This window comes from Erigeron canadensis, chromosome 8, assembly GCF_010389155.1.
Source record: "Erigeron canadensis isolate Cc75 chromosome 8, C_canadensis_v1, whole genome shotgun sequence".
NCBI lineage: Eukaryota > Viridiplantae > Streptophyta > Magnoliopsida > Asterales > Asteraceae > Erigeron > Erigeron canadensis.
The window spans coordinates 37,313,851-37,332,842 of record NC_057768.1 but is presented as its reverse complement, the minus strand read 5'-3'; the positions used below and the strand labels follow the sequence as shown (position 1 = coordinate 37,332,842).

General features: G+C 31.3%; 2 protein-coding genes across 2 annotated transcripts; one reads left to right on the top strand and one right to left on the bottom strand.

The window, feature by feature from the left end:
- The first annotated feature begins 8,449 nt into the window (after positions 1 to 8,449).
- Positions 8,450 to 9,741, top strand: LOC122580318 (BAG family molecular chaperone regulator 2-like). Its single transcript, XM_043752594.1, has 2 exons — positions 8,450 to 8,845; positions 9,225 to 9,741. The coding sequence occupies exons 1-2, from the start codon at positions 8,560 to 8,562 to the stop codon at positions 9,443 to 9,445; spliced, it is 507 nt and encodes a 168-aa protein (XP_043608529.1). The 5' UTR covers positions 8,450 to 8,559; the 3' UTR covers positions 9,446 to 9,741.
- Positions 9,742 to 12,220: 2,479 nt separating this feature from the next.
- On the bottom strand, positions 12,221 to 17,954 carry LOC122580153 (putative uncharacterized protein DDB_G0282129). Its single transcript, XM_043752423.1, has 3 exons — positions 17,115 to 17,954; positions 12,561 to 12,812; positions 12,221 to 12,466 (listed from the first exon to the last, which is right to left on the bottom strand). The coding sequence occupies exons 1-3, from the start codon at positions 17,892 to 17,894 to the stop codon at positions 12,443 to 12,445; spliced, it is 1,056 nt and encodes a 351-aa protein (XP_043608358.1). The 5' UTR covers positions 17,895 to 17,954; the 3' UTR covers positions 12,221 to 12,442.
- Positions 17,955 to 18,992: the final 1,038 nt, after the last annotated feature.

The following is an 18,992-nucleotide window of genomic DNA, read 5'->3' as shown; positions in this document are numbered from 1 at the left end:
GTTATGTTACCTACAATACAAAAGTAGTATGCACAAAGTTATGTGTCAAGAATTAAATTAGTTAGAATATATCAAAATACTTTTATAAAAGGAAAAAGTAAAACAAACTTTTACACCATTATCATCATCTTCTACCCTAAGCTTTTTCTTCTCTAAAAAACTTTTGTATTTTTTTATTTTTAATAATTAAAAGCATATATATTTTTATAGTATGCATGCCCTATTCTCTTGTTTGTTTAATAACTAAAATTATATATTGCTACAGTATACATCAAAGTTTACTATCATGTAAAGTAATTGATATAAAAAAAAGTAGTATAGTTATTGATATTAATCGTATGTGTGGTCTACGAACAGGTGTAGAAAAATGCGTGTGTCAAGGGATGAGTGGTTTCAAAACCCACCTCTTCTCTTGTAATGTTTCTTTCCTTAATAATGTAATTGTATCTATACTTTGTAACAGCATCAAGTATTTTGTTTGACAATATTTTATTTAATATATTGTTGTTCTAAATTAAAAAAAAAAAAAAAAAAGACTGATGATGTACCATCTCCCTAATAGCTTAGGAATGACAATATCTCTTAAACCTATGGAGGTTAATAGGCTTCAACCCTGATGTAGCCTCCGGACCTTGCTCCATGGAGGCTCCGCAGCCTCCAGACCTTGCTCCAAAGAGGCTCCTGATGTAGCCTCCGGACCTTGCTCCACGGAGGCTCCGTAGCCTCCAGACCTTGCTCCAAAGAGGCTCCTGATGTAGCCTTCGGACCTTGTTCCATGGAGGCTCCGCAGCCTCCGGAGCTTGCTCCACGGTGGCTCCGTAGCCTCCGGACCTAAGTCAGGGAGGCTCCTGAAACCTTCAGACCTGAACATGACCTCATCTATGTTAAGTCATGGGCTTGATTTAGGCCCAAACATGTAAAGCCCATGACCCAAATCTAAACCCTAGCAGCATCTCTATAAATAGAGGTCCAAGGCATCAACCAAGGGGGCTAGTCCTCTGACTCTCTCTCTTCCTCTCATTCTCTTACAAACACTCCTTAGCCTACTTCGGCTTGTGGCGTCACATCTTGTGGTCACCAATTGGGAACCGTCACCCGAAGTAGCAACAATCTAATCTTCCCCATTACACCTTATAGATCAAGGATTAACCTCCCAGTACTTAAGGATAAATGCTATACCTAAGCGGGTGTAGATTTATGCCTAAACAAAGACTTAAACTCAAAATCTTATACAAAACCCCTCCCTCGTCTAACCTAAAGCACACCAATTAACAACCCATCTAAATGAGTTAGTTAAAAAAACGTGTAAAAGTTCATGCTTTGATGTAGTGTTTATCTATACTCTATATTAAAGAAAATGCCCACATGTTGAAAGTTACATGGGGGAAATGTCTAAAATGCTCCCCCATGTAATATTTTCACATACAACCCTTTAAAATATTTTCACATACACTATTCTCTTAACATTAATAATTAAATTACACTATTAATCCTTTATTTTCTAAAATATCTCCACTAACATTTTAAATCAATTACTTTTATATGAATTATCTACGGCACTCAAAGTCGCATCCATCACCAACACTCGCCTCCACCACCACACCGTCGCCGTCACGACCACCGCCGCATCGCGCGGGTACAATGCTAGTAGTATCTAATAAGGATAAGTATCCTGGAATGTAACAAACTTTGGACGAATGTCTATAGTAGGAAATAACTAAAGTTTTGTGTATTGTATGTAAACAACTTTAAAAAAATGTTTATTGTATGTAAAAAAACATACGTGTCAACCATATGGAGGTGTCACTTGTCTGATTTTAATTTGTTGAATACATTTTCTTACATACAATAAACATTATTTTTGAGTTGTTTACATACAATACACATAACTTTAGTTATTTCTTACTATAGACATTTGTTCAAAGTTTGTTACATTACAAGATACGTAACCCTATCTAATACAATATTATTATACATTAGTAACTTTTGTGAATGACAAATTGGAACCCTATAATTTTCGCTCCTCACAAAAGAAATCCAACCTAAACTTGGTAAGTGGTAACTAAACATAAATGAAAAAATCGAACTTGTAATTTTCCCTTCTCGTTATTTAGGTCATTTGATAACCCGGCTCAACTACTTAAGTACTTAATCTAAAGTCACGAATATAATATATTAACATCAATATTTAATCATGATGACTTGGCACAAAACAATGGAACATATAATAACATAAATAAGGGAACTAACTATTCGACAAAAACACAACTGGTTATGCCAAATTAAAAATTATACTATACAACTTCTCACTGTAACTCGATCATAAGATGATTTTATGTAGATTATGAGATCTGAAATAGATATCAAACTCAATATGCCCATATTATTGAATTATGGGCATGGATTTTATTCTTCCAAAATCATGAATAACCGATCGAAAGAATATATATACAAATAAATCCGAATCAGTAAATGACATTTTGAATAAATATATCAGTACGTGCACATGCCTATATATGTTAATCAACGATTCAACGACAAATGTTGTGGGTTGTGTAAAGAATCAATCTAGGTTTTTGTTTAAGCGTGCATCGCACAAGTCTGAAATACAAGTTAAATTTTCATCTTTTTTTATCTCCCTATTAACTACGAGTAGTTTATTTCGTCAAGTAGCCAATGACCCTCAGTCCAAACGGATGGGATGAGGCACCGAATGACCCTCAGGTTGAAATGAGACACTCAATGTGGAGTTCATGAATTAAAGTCGCTAATAAAACATATGGATGTGGATATGATCGGGTAGGTCAATGGTCCATTAGTGACCAGCAGTGATGCAACTATCTTTCTAAAAGAAAAATAACTATATTATTTATGTTTTCTTACATGACACTACAATACAAGTTAATTAAGTTAAAGGATAAAATGGTAGTTATTTTGCTTATACGAGTATTACCTAGTTTGTATTGACTTTTTAATTAATGTTTATGAACGGTTGCGTTGAATATTAACACAAAAATGAAACAAAAGAATGTGAAAATGATATGAATAACAAAATAATCCGACATACAATGAAGGCCGACAAAGGGAGGTCTCAAGACCTAAAGATATGGCCAAAAAGGTTATGTTACCCCAAATTGTGAAACCATATGCAAATGTCTTTTAGACCATACCATTTCCCATTTGGTAGAATAAAATATACAAAAAGATTACTCGTAGTTTTATAGCAATACAACATGTTTATTTTAGTTCTTCGGCATTAATTCAATGATTGAAAAATTATCACTCATTTTAGAGGTTTTGTGTTCAATTTTTGAAAAAAACATAGATATATAGGGTCCGTTCTTTTTTAACTATTAAGTACTGAATGTATTAATTAACTAAATTATAAGCGAAGCGATTTGTACACAACCAATTTTTGACAATACACTATTAAATGTGTTTTACATTGTTGTACTATATAACTTAATAAAGCATATATGGTAGTGTATCGACAAAAACTAGTGGTGTACAAATCACCTCCCAAATTATAAAAATGAATTTTTCATTGTTAAAATGAAAAATGGTTATAAACAATAAAAATGTGTTTCCAAGTAATTATTATTATGAAAGTTTTCTAGAAAATTTATATTTGATCATCGTTTTGTATTTTTAAAGTTTTTCTCCAAACGATTTTTGAAAAACAAAAGAATTTTTCAAAATTAAACGCATTTTTAATATTTTATAGGGGTATTATAGGAATTGTATTAAAAAATGGGTTTAGTATCTGGGGATGTAAGTAACTTTTACATTTTTCTTATTATGTGAATGTAACTTTCATTTGGTTCATTGTATGTATTAAACTCGTCAAATTGAACGATTAATGTAAAAGTGTATACGTGACACACTATATGAGCTGCCACGTAGAAGTTTTTGATTGGTCAACCTTAAAATTTTACATTAATCGTTCAAATTTAGCGGGTTAGTTGCATACAATGAACCAAATGAAAGTTACATTCACACAATAAAAAAATATGTAAAAGTTACTCACACTTCCAGATATATTTAACCCTTAAAAAATTGTTAAGGCTTTATATATTTACGCCTCTTAATCATTTATGTTCATGTATGTATTAGGCTTAACATATAGGCTCGTTATCTCTCTTTTTAAACACATGCGTTGATACCATATAAATCAAGCCTAAATCGTCGGTAGCACAAAGAATATTTTGTACATTTCATATCACCATTTAGATGCATATATATTTTCATGATTAAAATATCATTTCTGCATAAAATATTAGCCATATATCACTATTAGAAATATATATTATAATATAATATGTGGTAACACTCCGATGAGAACACTATTAAAATAAGAACGGTGAAAACACTTAAATATATCATTGTTATGCATTAAAGTCCATAAAACTAACATAGTGCATAACTAATTATCATTATTTAAGTGTTTAACAACACATTGATCCGTAAAAATCGAAAAAATCATATTTTTTTGTTGGATACATCATTTTGAAGAATATGCATCCAAGATGGATGCACAAAACAAAAAACATAATTTTCTTGATTTTGACAGGCCAATGTATTGTTAAAGACATAAATAATGATAATTAGTTATACAATATATTATTTTATGGACTTTTAATGCATCAAAATGTAGTTTTTAAGTGTTTTCACCGTATTCTTATTTTAAGACTGTTCTTATTTGATTGTTTCCCATATAATATAATATGTGTATATATATATATATATACTTAGTATTTTTGCATTGTACATGTATATCAATTATTCAATTAACATAAAGGATATCCTTATATATTACTGTGATAATAATAATAAAAAAAAACAATTGATCTGGCCAAAAGTCATTTAATCGATTGGATTAATAATGGATTAGAATCATAATTTGTCTATGTAGGAAGCGAAAAGACAAAATTAAATTACATTTATGCCATTAACATTGATAAACCCCATAAATATATTACAAGTATAAAGACAAAAATAGTTTCATAAATAGATATTTTGGATAAATATTGATAAACATGGTTTAATTAAATTGTATAAATTTTATAAAAAGTATTTTAGTTTAATAGATAAATTTATTTTAAGTAAATTTGTTATAGATGACAATCCTTATATATTTTATATATATTATACATCAATCAATATATTAAAATAAGATTGTGACATATTTTGATTAACATATGACGTTTTATTAAAGCGACACATATTTTTTTAATGGGAAAATCCATAAAAGGTAACATTTTTACACAAATTTTATATTAAAGGGAACCTATTTAGTTTTCGTCTATTTAAAGAATCTCATTTCTAAAAATTTCGTAATAAAGGAAACGTCGTTAGTTTTTAACATGAGCCATCCATTAAGTGCTACGTCACTTCTGCCAAATCATCAATTTTGCTGACATGGCATTTGACTTTGACTGAAATATTTATATATCGATTTTTGTAACAAAAAATGCATTTATCTTCTTCGGTTTCTCTCTCCCTACTTTTTCCCTCTTTTCTCTTTCCCAAAAAAAACTAAGAACCCTAATTTTCACAATCTCAAATTCGTTTTTTCCCCGACCTGAATCTTGTCATTCTTCTTTTTTAGGACAGAACAAGAACACAACAACCAAAAGGAAAGAATAATATTAATGGAAACATGAAGACATATAACTGATATAAGCCAAACGAATTATTTGCTGGTTATTTTACTTCATGAATTGTTACATATATTTTTTGCTTATTAATGTCAAGTTAATATGTTACTAGAATATTGGTGGGTGGGAGATATGGTTCTTTGGAGGAGCTTGTATATGTTTACGCACGAGCAGGTAAAAAAACACTTTTTGTGTGTTAATTACTCCATGTAACGAATTTCAGTTACAATTGTTCATTTGGGTTTTCAATTTGTTGAATTTGGAAACGAAATAATGGGTTCCTATTTTGGAGTTTTGTATAGAAAGCAAGTATTGTTTCAGTTTACAATTGTCAATGGGTCATGTTTCGTTTACAATTGCTTTTTCATGAACTAATCGTCTTAGTCTTGTTTCGTTTACAATTGCTTTATTATAATAACGGATATATATATATATAACTAGGTCTTTTACCCGCACGATGTGCGGTTATTTAAAAATTTTGTTTTAGTTATATGAATATTTATAATAACTTTTAACAACTATACATTATTTAGGGATGTACATATAAATCTATATTATCATTAAATGGAAATTTTTACATTTATTGAAATAGATAAATTCAAAGTATAACTCTTATTATTTATGAAAATCTTTGCATTTATATAAAAACATACGTTATCAAATATTCATATTAACTATCACATATTATACTTCATGCAATACTAATGAACATAAAATGAAGTTAAAATGTAAATATAATGTAAAATTATAACGATCTTTTATTTTTTGCAAAGAACAAACTTATGATTCAAATTACGTTGAATTCACCTAATAATAAATAATAGTTTTTATAATCGTAAAATCACCACCACAAAAAGGGTAAAAAACTATATTACAATGTGATATATAATATTGGTTATATTGGATAGTAAAATTAAGAAATAAATAATTTGAAAACAAAATATTTTCCAACTTTAAAAAAAGATTTTAAATTCATACGGTTTCTATTATGATATAGAATGTGATTTTTTACTTTTATTTTTATAAGATTTTGTTTATATATAGATTTTATTTTTATTTAATTTAATAGTTTTAGATAATATAATTTTGTAGATTTATATATTGTAAAAAAATATAGAGATGCCACATAGGATAAAGACCTATGTGGCAATTTTTAAAAATAGATTTAAATTGTGAAAGGTTTTAAAATGCTATGATAACTATTGTTTTAATATGTATATAGATTTTAGCCAAAGTCAAATGGCATGCCACGTCAACAAAGTTGATGACGTGGAAGTGGTGACATGCCACTTAACGGAAGGCTCTTGTTAAAAACTAATAACATTCCCTTTATTGCGAAATTTTCAGAAAGAGCAATGCTAGGGTGACAAATTTTTTACAAACAAAAAATCTACAAACACATGTGGTATGAAGTTGGTCCAATCAACAAAGAGAGAGAAAGAGGGGAGATGACACATAAACATGATTTGATTGGTAAAAATTATGTTTGTAAAAATTTATTTGTAAAATGTTTGTAGGTCTAGAATTACTCTTTCAGAAATGGAGTCCTTTAAATAGTTGAAAACTAAATAGGTTTTCTTGAATAGGAAATTTGTGTAAAAAGGTTACCTTTTTATGTATTTTCCCCCTTTTTAAAATATATAATAAAATAATCATTACCAATATAAAAAATGATATTAAATTTTAACTTAATTTATACCGTCATCCTTCTCTATGTAAAGTATTTAAAAATAATACGTACACGAAACAAATGAATGTGATTAAAACCCAAAAAATAAACATGCTAAAATATATACAATGTAAAGTCAGTGCCACTAATATGCTCAGGTCGTAAATTGGGTTTGTCCATCCTTCCCGATATCTATATCTATACTATCTGATAGAGAGAAAGAACTTTTTTCAATCCTTTAAACAATTCAGCCTTTGAATTACTTCTTTTTATCCGTAACCTTTATCCTAAACTCTAAAACACTCTTACATAAAACTAAACATCTTTACACATATTTTTTAATTTATAAGTGTCTCTTTTCATTAAAGAAAATGTTAATCGTACCACATGCGTGCATTAATGTCTTGTACAATGTATTTCAAAACTTGTACTGTATGGTAAAATTATCAAAAATTGTGGTGTCAATATCACTTCCCTTCCATCAACTATGTTATCATTTTGTCAACTATCTTTACATTAATAACCACACCGTTACTATCAGCGTCACCCGTCGTCGTCGCTCTACCACCACATTGTGCGGGTACCCTCTCGTATGTTCGTAAAGTACTCCGTATTTAAAAGTAATACATGTAGTTTATTAATTAAGGAGTTAGCCTAGTGGTAAGACAATCATTTAATTACCTTAAGGTCTCAGATTCAATCCCCGGTTGACACAAAAAATTCTTTTAAGGTAGCCGTTAGCAATGAAGTCTAGACCCACATCATGTGAAGTTTAAATATACGAGTTCGATCCTTCGGGGTGCCCAGATCATGTGAGGTTAGGATGGAGGTATTATACTGACATCATTTGACTCATACGGGGTAAATCAATGGATATCCAATTGTGATAACCGGGTTAGGATTTCCTCCATTACCTTTTTTAATTACAATTACATACGTTACATTACATGTCAATAAAACTAAAGTTGTTGGTCCCGCCAATTAAGCAACGCTGCAAAGCCCAACCCCATGTGCCTCAAACTACTTATCAAATACTCGTATCAATCACCACTAAAAACATATAAAATACAACTTATACCCATTGCATATTTTATTTTTTCGTTAGGTACCCAATTTTTGTCGTTATTACATTGAACTTTAGGAGTAGTATATAACTCCACTCCTTTCCCTTTCACAAACATAAACATAAACAAGAAGTTAAAGAAACACATAATTACACCAAATTAACCAACAATGATGATCATGAAGTTTAGGTCAATGAAGTTGTCTAGAAGCTTTTCTAAATTACGTTGTGGCAAGGCCAATGATAGCACAGCACGTAGTAAAACCAATAGTGTTAGCCTACAAGGTTACGGTGGAACCATGGGTGGAGAAGTTAAGTGGGAATTACGACCAGGTGGGATGCTTGTTCAAAAAAGAGAGATGGTTGATGAAAGCGTCGACGAAGAAATTATGGTGGTTCGAGTTGCAACTGGTTCACAATGGCATGACATATCCATCCAACCTACTTCTACATTCGGTAAGCCATCTATATATATTATCCCAATTAGTACTTTGGAAAATACCTCATCTTTCGTGACTTACTTTAAATATTCAAAGTCTTTATTTTTAAATTTTGACCTTAAATATATGTTGTGTTTTATAAAACTCGATTATTATTAAAAAAACATGTCTAAAACACAATCAATTTATATAAATTTCATCAAATATTATCTAACACAAATAAAATTATTTAAGATCAAAGTCACACATGTTAGACTTAATTTGAAAATTTAAAACATGATACTTCTGATGGGACGGAGGAAGTAATTATATAGTTATGTCATGAATCCCTAGCTATTTATGTGGTTGTTAAGACTTAAGAGTTCATATTCTAATTGCATTTTTCAATTTTATAGGAGAATTGAAGATGATATTATCAATGGTGACTAGCTTGGAGCCAAAAGAGCAAAGACTATTGTTTAAGGGTAAAGAGAGAGAAGACGGAGAATATTTACACATGGTCGGGGTTAGAGACAAAGACAAGGTGTTGATGCTACAAGATCCGGCCACCAAGGAGCGAAAAGTACTCGCCGCAGCAAGTGCAAGGGTAGCTCCTTATCGTACAATTACTGTATGAAACAATGGTGCCTGCAACCTGCTTATGGCGATCTAATTAGGAAACCACTATATTAATACCTCTTAATCACTAATTAAGCCAAATGCCTCTCTTAACTAGATGATTCGTGTTCATCGAATGTGTTGACTAGTGTTTTGTTTTTGTTTTTTTCGACCGTCCACATTTTGATTAACCAATAGTCGCCTAGAGGTTGGTATATGATATACATATTTTTCTATTTGAGGTTTTCAAACCCAAATTGTGTACATATTGTAATAATTTATTTCATGATTTGCAACCTTTGTTGCATATTCAAATTTCCTAGTTCCTAGTTCCTACTTCCTAGCTGTTTGTAATTTGACGAATGTGTGCCATCTAATATGAGTCTCTTTTACATCTTTGTTGATATAAAAAGGGTTACAAAACATCAATATTAATAAAGAAAAAGAATTTTTGTAACATAATATATTTAGTCATACAAGAATACTATTTCTTTGTCTTCTCCGGACAAATGAATACGACTAGTTTTTAGTACTATAGATGTATAGATCGCGTAGTATTTATATGTAAGTCTCATAATCCATAACTCGTTATTAAAAAAAATTAACCCCTGTTAAATTCTTTACTCTTCTCTGATAATGTTCATTCTACCCCGGACCATTGAAAAGTCAAACAACTAATTAAATTAAACAGACGATAAATGAACATGTTTAAACATTTTAATTATAAAAATCACATAAAAAACTTGTTTATAATATTTTACGTAACTTTTTAGCTATTATACGACTTGCAACAATAACAATAAAAGTTTTCGGACGCCATCCAAGGAAAAAGTTGACCCGTGTAGGCTAATCATATACGAGTATATGATTATACGTTCTCGCTCACCATTTAAACGAAAGAAAGTAACTTGACTTCCTCACCTTGCAAATTTTAAGAACCCAAAGAACCGAGTGTCACAACTCACAAGCGCTATCAAGTGCACAGAAAAAGTTAAGTTTTTAACATTAAAACTAGGGATGGCAACGGGCAAGAAAAAACCCGTAATCCGTGGATACTCATCCGTCATGGACGGATAATTTCTATAAATTTTACCCGTAGATACATAACGGGTATAAATATGTACCCATTTGCGGGTCGCGGATGGGTAATGGATATACTATATCCGTCATGGATAAATTATCCGTCATACCCATATAAGAGACCTGTGAATATTTTTGTAAGATACCATCAAATATGCATATTGTTATTGAATTTTATACCCAACTGTCAAATAATGATGAATAATATTATGTTTTATTGATCATCCGATTGATTGAGAAAGCCTCAATTTATACAAGAATGAATAGACTGAAATATGGAAACTAAATCAAGTTGATAAACTTTTGTCTTGATAACCAAGTCGAGATCTTTTGTATTTGGAAAGGATGACGATTTGTTCTGATCTAGTAGCCCCTTAATTTCAGAAGTGATGATATTGTTTTGATCCGACATTCTAACACCAACTTATATTATATTTGTGATATATATTAGTTAATTTTAAATTGTTTAAAATGAAAACTCTTATTTTTAGTATAGGTATGTTGGCAACTATATTTGTGATACATTTTGGTAAAGAAACTTTGCTCAGTTTGTCCAACAACCACACTTCGGCAAACGTTTAAATGTTTCATTGTATTCAACGACATCACACTTCATGTATTCTGTATTCATCGACACATGTATGCTTCCATCTTCGTATTGAAAAATGAGAAGCCATTTCAAGCGTCATTGGATCTATAATGACAAGGCGATTTAGACAAATGATAACCCGCGGATCTACCCTTGAGCTTGTATAACCGTGGATAATGGACATGGATAAAATATTTAACCCACCAACGGATATCCACGAATTGACGTATAAAAAAAAATCCACAAACATGGTAACGGACAAAACGAAAATTTTGATGTAAGGCAAATTTAAAAAAAGTATACATATATATTTATATAAGGAATAAAAATAGTCAAAACCAAATGTTTTAAAAGTAAAATCATAACCATGTGAAAGTTATTTGATTAAAACATGAGAACCCAAAGATTCAGTGTCAAAAAAAATAAAAAAACGAAAACTTTAATGTGTGACAAATTTAAAAATGTTATGTATATAAGAAGACGAATAAAAATAGTCAAAACTAAATGTTTAAAAGTAAAATCGTAACCATGTGAAGTTATTTGATGAAAACATACAAACCCAAAAATTAAGTGTCAAGAAAATAAAAACGAAAACTTTTCTAAGTGGCAAATTTAAATACGTTACGTATATAAAAAGACAAATAAAAATAGTCAAAATCAAATGTTTAAAAGTTAAATCGTAACTATGTAAAAGTTATTTGATGAAAACATGAGAGCCCAAAAATTTAGTGTCAAAAAAATGAAAACGAAAACTTTGATGTGGGACAAAAGTTAAACGATAGAAAGTTTAAGAAGGTTAAAATAAAAAATGGTAAAACTTGTCATTTGCTATAAGAGCTTGGATTCCACGCATAAAGTACTTATCCATTCTATAAGTTTTTAATATATTATAAATTTCTACATGCTTCAATTGAGCAACAGCCCATATATCCGGCTGACCAAAAGATTCATGTGACTAATTCAACTCTAGAGGTTGGCCACTTGGTCAGTTGGGCCTACTCCATTGAATTTCATCTCCAAGCCCAATGGCTAACACAAAGTGCATTTGTTTCTCAACTGCTGAATGCCTGAATGAACCATTTTTCTACTGCCAAGAATCATGTGATACAGTCAACCACGAAAGTGTAGAACCGAACATCATCATCAATAATCATAACACTAGAAAACATACATTTTTACCTGCTTATTAAATAAAAGATGAAGACATGTAACGACTTTACGTTTTTCTTATCTTCATTTTGCAATACAAGATACACATGTACATTATAGTGTTAAAATACCCAAAACCCAGTTTAAAATGGGTTTTACCTTCATATTGTTCCCAAAAATATAACAAGCTAATTTTGCTTAGATTCTTTTCACGAACCGTCCCTGCAATTTCACATAGAAAAAAAAACAAAAGATTAATAACATAACCCTTTACCTAATTCTCAATATACATTGTGACAAGTGGTGTATATGTTACCTTAATACGTGGGCGTTTCTCGGCATTGAGCTTTCTTACTTCATAGCGAATGGTTTTGGTAAATAAGCGGTTACGTCTTTTCTCCTTGTACCTTTGCACACTTGCTTCTCTATGATGCATTGCGGCACTTAAGCTAGCTGCTTGTAATTCCTCGTCTCTGTTTCCTTTCCCTGTAACATTGTTTTCTATATGTTTCATTTCAGGAACAGTCCAACACCCTCCTCCATTGTCTCGCTCCTCAAAATTTGTGCCCTACACATCATACATAACAAAAACCAAGAAAGAAATGTATCAGTACTATTGCAAAAACGTAAAAACACAAATATTTAAGTAGCTCAAAAGTGTATGTAATTTTATTTTTTTTGAACAGCAAAGTGTATGTAACTATGAAGTATTCAATCACATTTTTTTTTTTTAAATGGTTCTAAAAGTTTAGAGCCAGTTTGAATAAACTAAATGTCTTTCGAGCTTGTATAGTACAATTTGAAAGGCATTAGTGTGGAACAAAGACTCGGAGGTCATCAATGGCCACGGCCCACGGACCAGAGTCCTTTAAATCAGCCCCTTTCACTAGGTTGATGATATGCCAACAAAAGAGATGTCCAAATAACATATTGAGGAAAAAATTTCTTAAGAAGATTATCTATTAAAAGTATGAAAATCAAACCCATACACTCACTATGTAAGGTATTAGGACATGTTATTAGTTATAAAGCAGGCCCATTCACAAATCACAATACTAGAGAACTAAAAAAAATACACACACTATGATTAAAAGTCATATTAGGATGGGTGGGCTTTTAGTATGAGATACCAAATACCAAATTGGAGCCGTATAAGTTCTGGTACCGGATCAGCACCGGTTAAACACAATCCCAGAATCGGTATTGAGATTAGACCGTTTTAGGATCAGAAAGTATCGATATCAGTATCAGTCTTATCAAAGGAACTACCAAAAATTTATTATATGGAAGTTCAAAATGGGAATCCTAGTGACTTTCTGTGTAATCAAACTTTCATAATGAATGTATGATTACGTTCCGTTTTGTTATGTTCTACTCTAACAAGTTTAATTACACATTATTTTTGGAGCGTTGCATAAAAACCATTTTGGGTGGCAATGGCACCATACCGTTTGACACCTTCCGGGATGCAAGAATTAGCACCTTTTGTATGATGCCACTACCAAAACCCATTTTTGGTTATGTGCCACATTCAAGTTTCGGTTATTATTATGATGCAAGAATTAGCGCCTTTTGGAAATCATCCTTGTCGTGGTACCCCGCTTACAGGTTTCATCCTTAACTTTCAAAAATTACAGTTTTAGTCCTGCCCATAAACATCCGTTTAAAACCAGGTCACGTGATTCGCACGTGATGGACCAAAAGTGTAATTAACTCGAACTCCTATAACTATCATCATCAACAACAACAACATCACCTGTATATCAAAATTGTATCTATATTCATACATCTCCTAACAACCAAATCTAATTCCATTCAAAAATTTATACATACATACATACATACATCTATATATCAGATTTTTTTGACATACATACATATATCAAATTTATACATAAATCAGATCTATATATACACACACATATATATATATATGAATCAGATCTATATATCAAATTTATACATAAATCAGATCCGACAGTCAATGGGAGTGGTGGTGGCTAGGAACCGATCGATATACCTTTTCTTCAAGATCTATATATACATATATCCATCTACATCTATGTATATATGTGGTGGTGCAAGTGGTGGTGACCAGAAGTGATGATGGTTAAGAACATATCTTGTTAAAAAGAAAATTAAAGAGATATGTAGGGATTGTTTATTATTATGAACCATAACATTATTAATTGGGTGTTATACATACATTCTTGGATATGTTTATTTTTGGGTTGTTTATGAATTTTAACTTTTATGTTAAAATTATTTTTGATGATTTTGTTATACATCTACTTATAGTTGATGATTATGATAAAGGTTGAAGAAGGCTGACCAAAACTGTAATTTTTGAAAGTTAGGATGAAAGCTGCAAATGATGATTCACAACAGGGACCATATTTTAAACGGACGTTTATGAAAGTTTGTAATTAACTCTTGGTATTAGTAAGTCAATTTACGAGATTACCCATCACGTGCAAATCACGTGACCCGGTTTTAAAAGGACGTTTATGACCAGGACTAAAACTGTTGACAGAACAAAGTTTTTTGGACTAAAACTGTAATTTTTGAAAGTCAGAATGAAACCTGCAAGCTGGATACCACCTGCAAAATGGGTACCACTACAGGGACGATTTCCGTAATTAATTCTTGTTATTATTATTTTCATAAGTTGAGATGAAAAACTATGTAACATATCTGAAGCATCCTTGATGATGAAGGAAAGCTAAATGCATCACTAACATAGTATTCTGGAGTTTTTATTCAAAGAAAAGAAAGGACGAGATTTGATAGGGGAAGAAAAGATAGGAAAAAAAATTTTCCATTCAAATCAGGCCAATAATGGCCAGAAAATTTGCTAATGCGAAAACCATCAATTTTCCTTTCTTACACTTTCTTTTCTTGTAAAAGAAAAAACTCAAGAATGCAAGAAGATGAGTTTTCTTCCCTTTTCTTTTCTTTTCATTTAAAAAAATAACTCAAGAATGCAGTGTAAAAGTCTAAATTTGTAAATATATGGAAAACACAATGCGAAGCTGTATCTGACCCTTGCAGGACTTGACAAATAGACTTAGAACTGGTGGCAGCCACAAGGCTAGAAAATAATAATTATAATAGATGCACTTGACGTTAATCCATTATTAGTTATTGTAAAAACGTTCGCTAGGGTGATAGTTTAGTGGTTAGAGAGTTTTTCATTTTGTGGTTTCTTTCTAGGGAGTCATGGGTTCTAATATTGCCACATGCAAATGTGGTGAGGGGGCCTTAGCAATGCTCTACCCATCTACACATGGAGAACAAATCTTTTAAGGTATTGCCAAGATTCGAACCAAACGTGGGCGCATCAAAGTTAAAAATGTTAGCCATTTAAATGCTCTATTTCTAAAAAAAACGTTGGGTTTGGATACAAACAACACAAACATGTTGACATGACGGGTTTGTCGGGTCAACCCAAAAAAACACAATTAAATAATTCTCATGCAAAGATTATTACACAAAAAGTAACTATTGAGTATTGACGTTCAGGGGTGTTTGAAATTGTTTAATTAGAAGTGCTTTTTTTCTGAAAAAAAATAAATAGGTGTTCGATATTCTTAATAAAAAGTGCTTTTATTTCGTATTATCTTATATGGACTGCTACTAGACAGAGACGATAACATGGGTTGATACGTGGGTAGCCACGTATCAGAAGTAAGATGATCTGGACTATCATGTGGTTAATATATCGGCGGAAAAAAGGTAACCTCGACTTTCACTTGAAAAGTCAAATAACTCATATCATATGGACAAATTAAGGTGATGATGTGTATTCATCTACACCGCATCTTTAATTTTACATCCATAAATATTCTTCTAGCAAAACTTTGTTGTATACAAAGAAATTCTAATTTCAAAATAACTTTTTTAAAAAAACAAAAAACCAACAACGCAATTATCATTATACTCGGTGAACCAAGAATTGATCACCATCAAACATCACACCACAAAATACAAGTATCAGTTCATCAAGAAAAAAAAATGCACCATAACAATTACATCAAGTTAACTAAATGAATGAAAATTAAACTCACTCCAATTTCAGAATACCTTAATTATCAAAGTTTCGTATATTTATACTTACTGGAATAGTACTTTTTTTAAAGGTGAATTTCGCTGGAAACTTCGTGTTGAGATTTGACAACGGGAGATCTGGTATACGTTGTTTTAACCAGATACACGCTAGAGAGCTCATTCGAAATGAAATGCCTATTTCATATACCTGAGGAGGAAAAAACCCCTAATAATTCGCCCAACTTGAATCTTGTCCCCTTGGACTTAAACATAAGGTAAGTCAAATCCTCATAAAGTGACTTGATTTCTATATCTTCCCCAAACTTGAAGAGAAGAACTTATGCTAGAATGGTCTCAACCATTGAGATAAAGCTCGAGAACTATTATACACGAACTACTTGAAAGTAATTAAAAAATGGATAATTTTGAATTACTCGTGATCACCGACACACTCCAATGAGTATATGACACCTAATTATCAACTTTTTATGTCTAGTCAAAATCGTCTGTTCTAGCATGACCTAGATAACGTACAACAATAATTCATATCTTAGCATACGACAATGACATTATATAAAAACTGTCTACTTATACCATTATTACTAGTACTATTGCAATTTGCAAGTAATTATTTCCATATTAAGCATATCAAAGAATTAAAGTATCCAATTGCATGTAAATATTTCTATGTAAACATATAATAATTATAATCATAATAAGAACAAGAAAGGTAGTTGTCAAATATGTAATTTTTGTCATTTACTTGTACGTAGTAAAGTAAATGATTTAAAAAAAGAAAAAGGGAAAGATATGAAGATCTTACATTGATAGAAGATGGTAAAAAGAAGTCTTCATCTTGTAAGTCGGGTACGGTTTGTGGTTGTGGAGCATCCAGATCCGAAATATAAAGTGGACCTTTGTTGACCCAAGACTTCATAATCTTTTCATAGTCAAGTTTCAAAACCAACTTACTTCTTTTATGATGTTTTTGATGATCATAATTATGATGATAATATGAAGTAGTATTAGTAGTAGTTGTGTTTGATGAAGAAGAAGATGACAAGCCTTTAATCATCATCACACCTTTCTTTTCCACAACTTCTGAATAATAAACCCATTTTTCATCATCATGATCATTTCTTTCAGTTTTGAAGTTTTTTCTTCTCATGGCCGTCCGTACAAGTTGTACTTCTTCGTCTGCATAATTAACTGAAGATGGAGATGGATTATTGTTGTTGTTTGTATTTACATCTTCATCATCCTCTTCATTACTATTATTATTATTATTATTAATATTAATATTATTATTATTATTGCAAGATAAGATGCCAGTTAGTGTAGTGTTGGCTTCATCATTATCACAAGATGAGAAAATAGAAGCCATGTCTAGCTTATCTTGTTCCATTAAATTTTCAGGGTGTAACGGAAAAAGATTTATAAGTTGTTGTTGTTTTGGGTCATGGTGATGGTCAACGGTGGTGGTGGTGGTGGTGGGTGTTGGTGGTTGTGGGGTGGTGGCAGTCAGTTGAAGACTAAGGCTTAAGTATTTTGGCTTACGATGTTTGGTTTTAGTTTTACGACGTTTGTATTGTTTTGTTTTCATAATGTTGTAAAGATTGAAACAAAGAAGGAAAAGTTTAAATGTTTTTTTGGTTTCTATTTGGGATTTTAGACTATAGAGAGTGTTGTGTTTTAGGTTAGTAAGGATTGAAAAGGGGGACGTGGAGTGATTTGATTGGAGGATGGGTGGATTTTTTTAAGATAGCACTTGGATACTATAAGATAAGAGTAGCTAGCTGCTTGCAAAATAGTAAGGGGGTGGGGTTGATGAGGGGTCACATAAATGCAGAATCGACCCATCACTTTTTTGCTCACTAGGAACTTTTTGGTTTCCTTTCGCTGCTTTGCACGTGATAACACTGAATATTATTTTATCTTTTATGGTGATGTCACATAGACTTTATATTATACCGAAAAATATCAAATATGGTATGTATCGGGTTAAAAATCAAACATGGTATCGGGTTTGAAAACATCAATCAGGTCACCACAAATTCAAGCCCATACGTGATTCAAGTTTGGTACGTTAATTTTGTTTAAATTCAAAATTAAGTATCAGACGACCTTATGATTCAAGTACGTGTTATTGAAATGTGTATTTCATAGGCAATCAATTTTATGTTCTTTGTTTTATCCCTAGTTTTTAATTTATCCAAAAATATATATGTTTTGTACAAAATAATAGAACTAGCAAAGATATTAGACACTATGAATAAACAACTCACAATTACAATAATTACATAGTGATAAGTGCTTGAATTGTGTGTTCTTAAGGTGTGAAATGGATAGGTTTTATGCATGTTAATAAAAGATTAGGGGTACGTTTACGTTTGCTAGTGATTTCAGGTCATAGGTTGCGTTTACGGGTTAATTGGATTGAAAACGAAATTAAAAAAATGATCAAAAACAAAAGTGGCAAATCTGGAATGGTGTATATTACGCCAATAGTTGGCGTATATTACGGTCTCATGGATAATGGTGCTTTGGCGTAAATAGATAGTAACACAGTAGCAAATTCAAGAATTGAAAGAATGCAGCAGGGCGTAGACTACGCCCAATTTTGGCGTACATTACGGTCTTCAGAAATACAAAGGGCGTAAGCTACGCCAGGTGACACCGTAAGCTACGCCAGTTGCTGAAC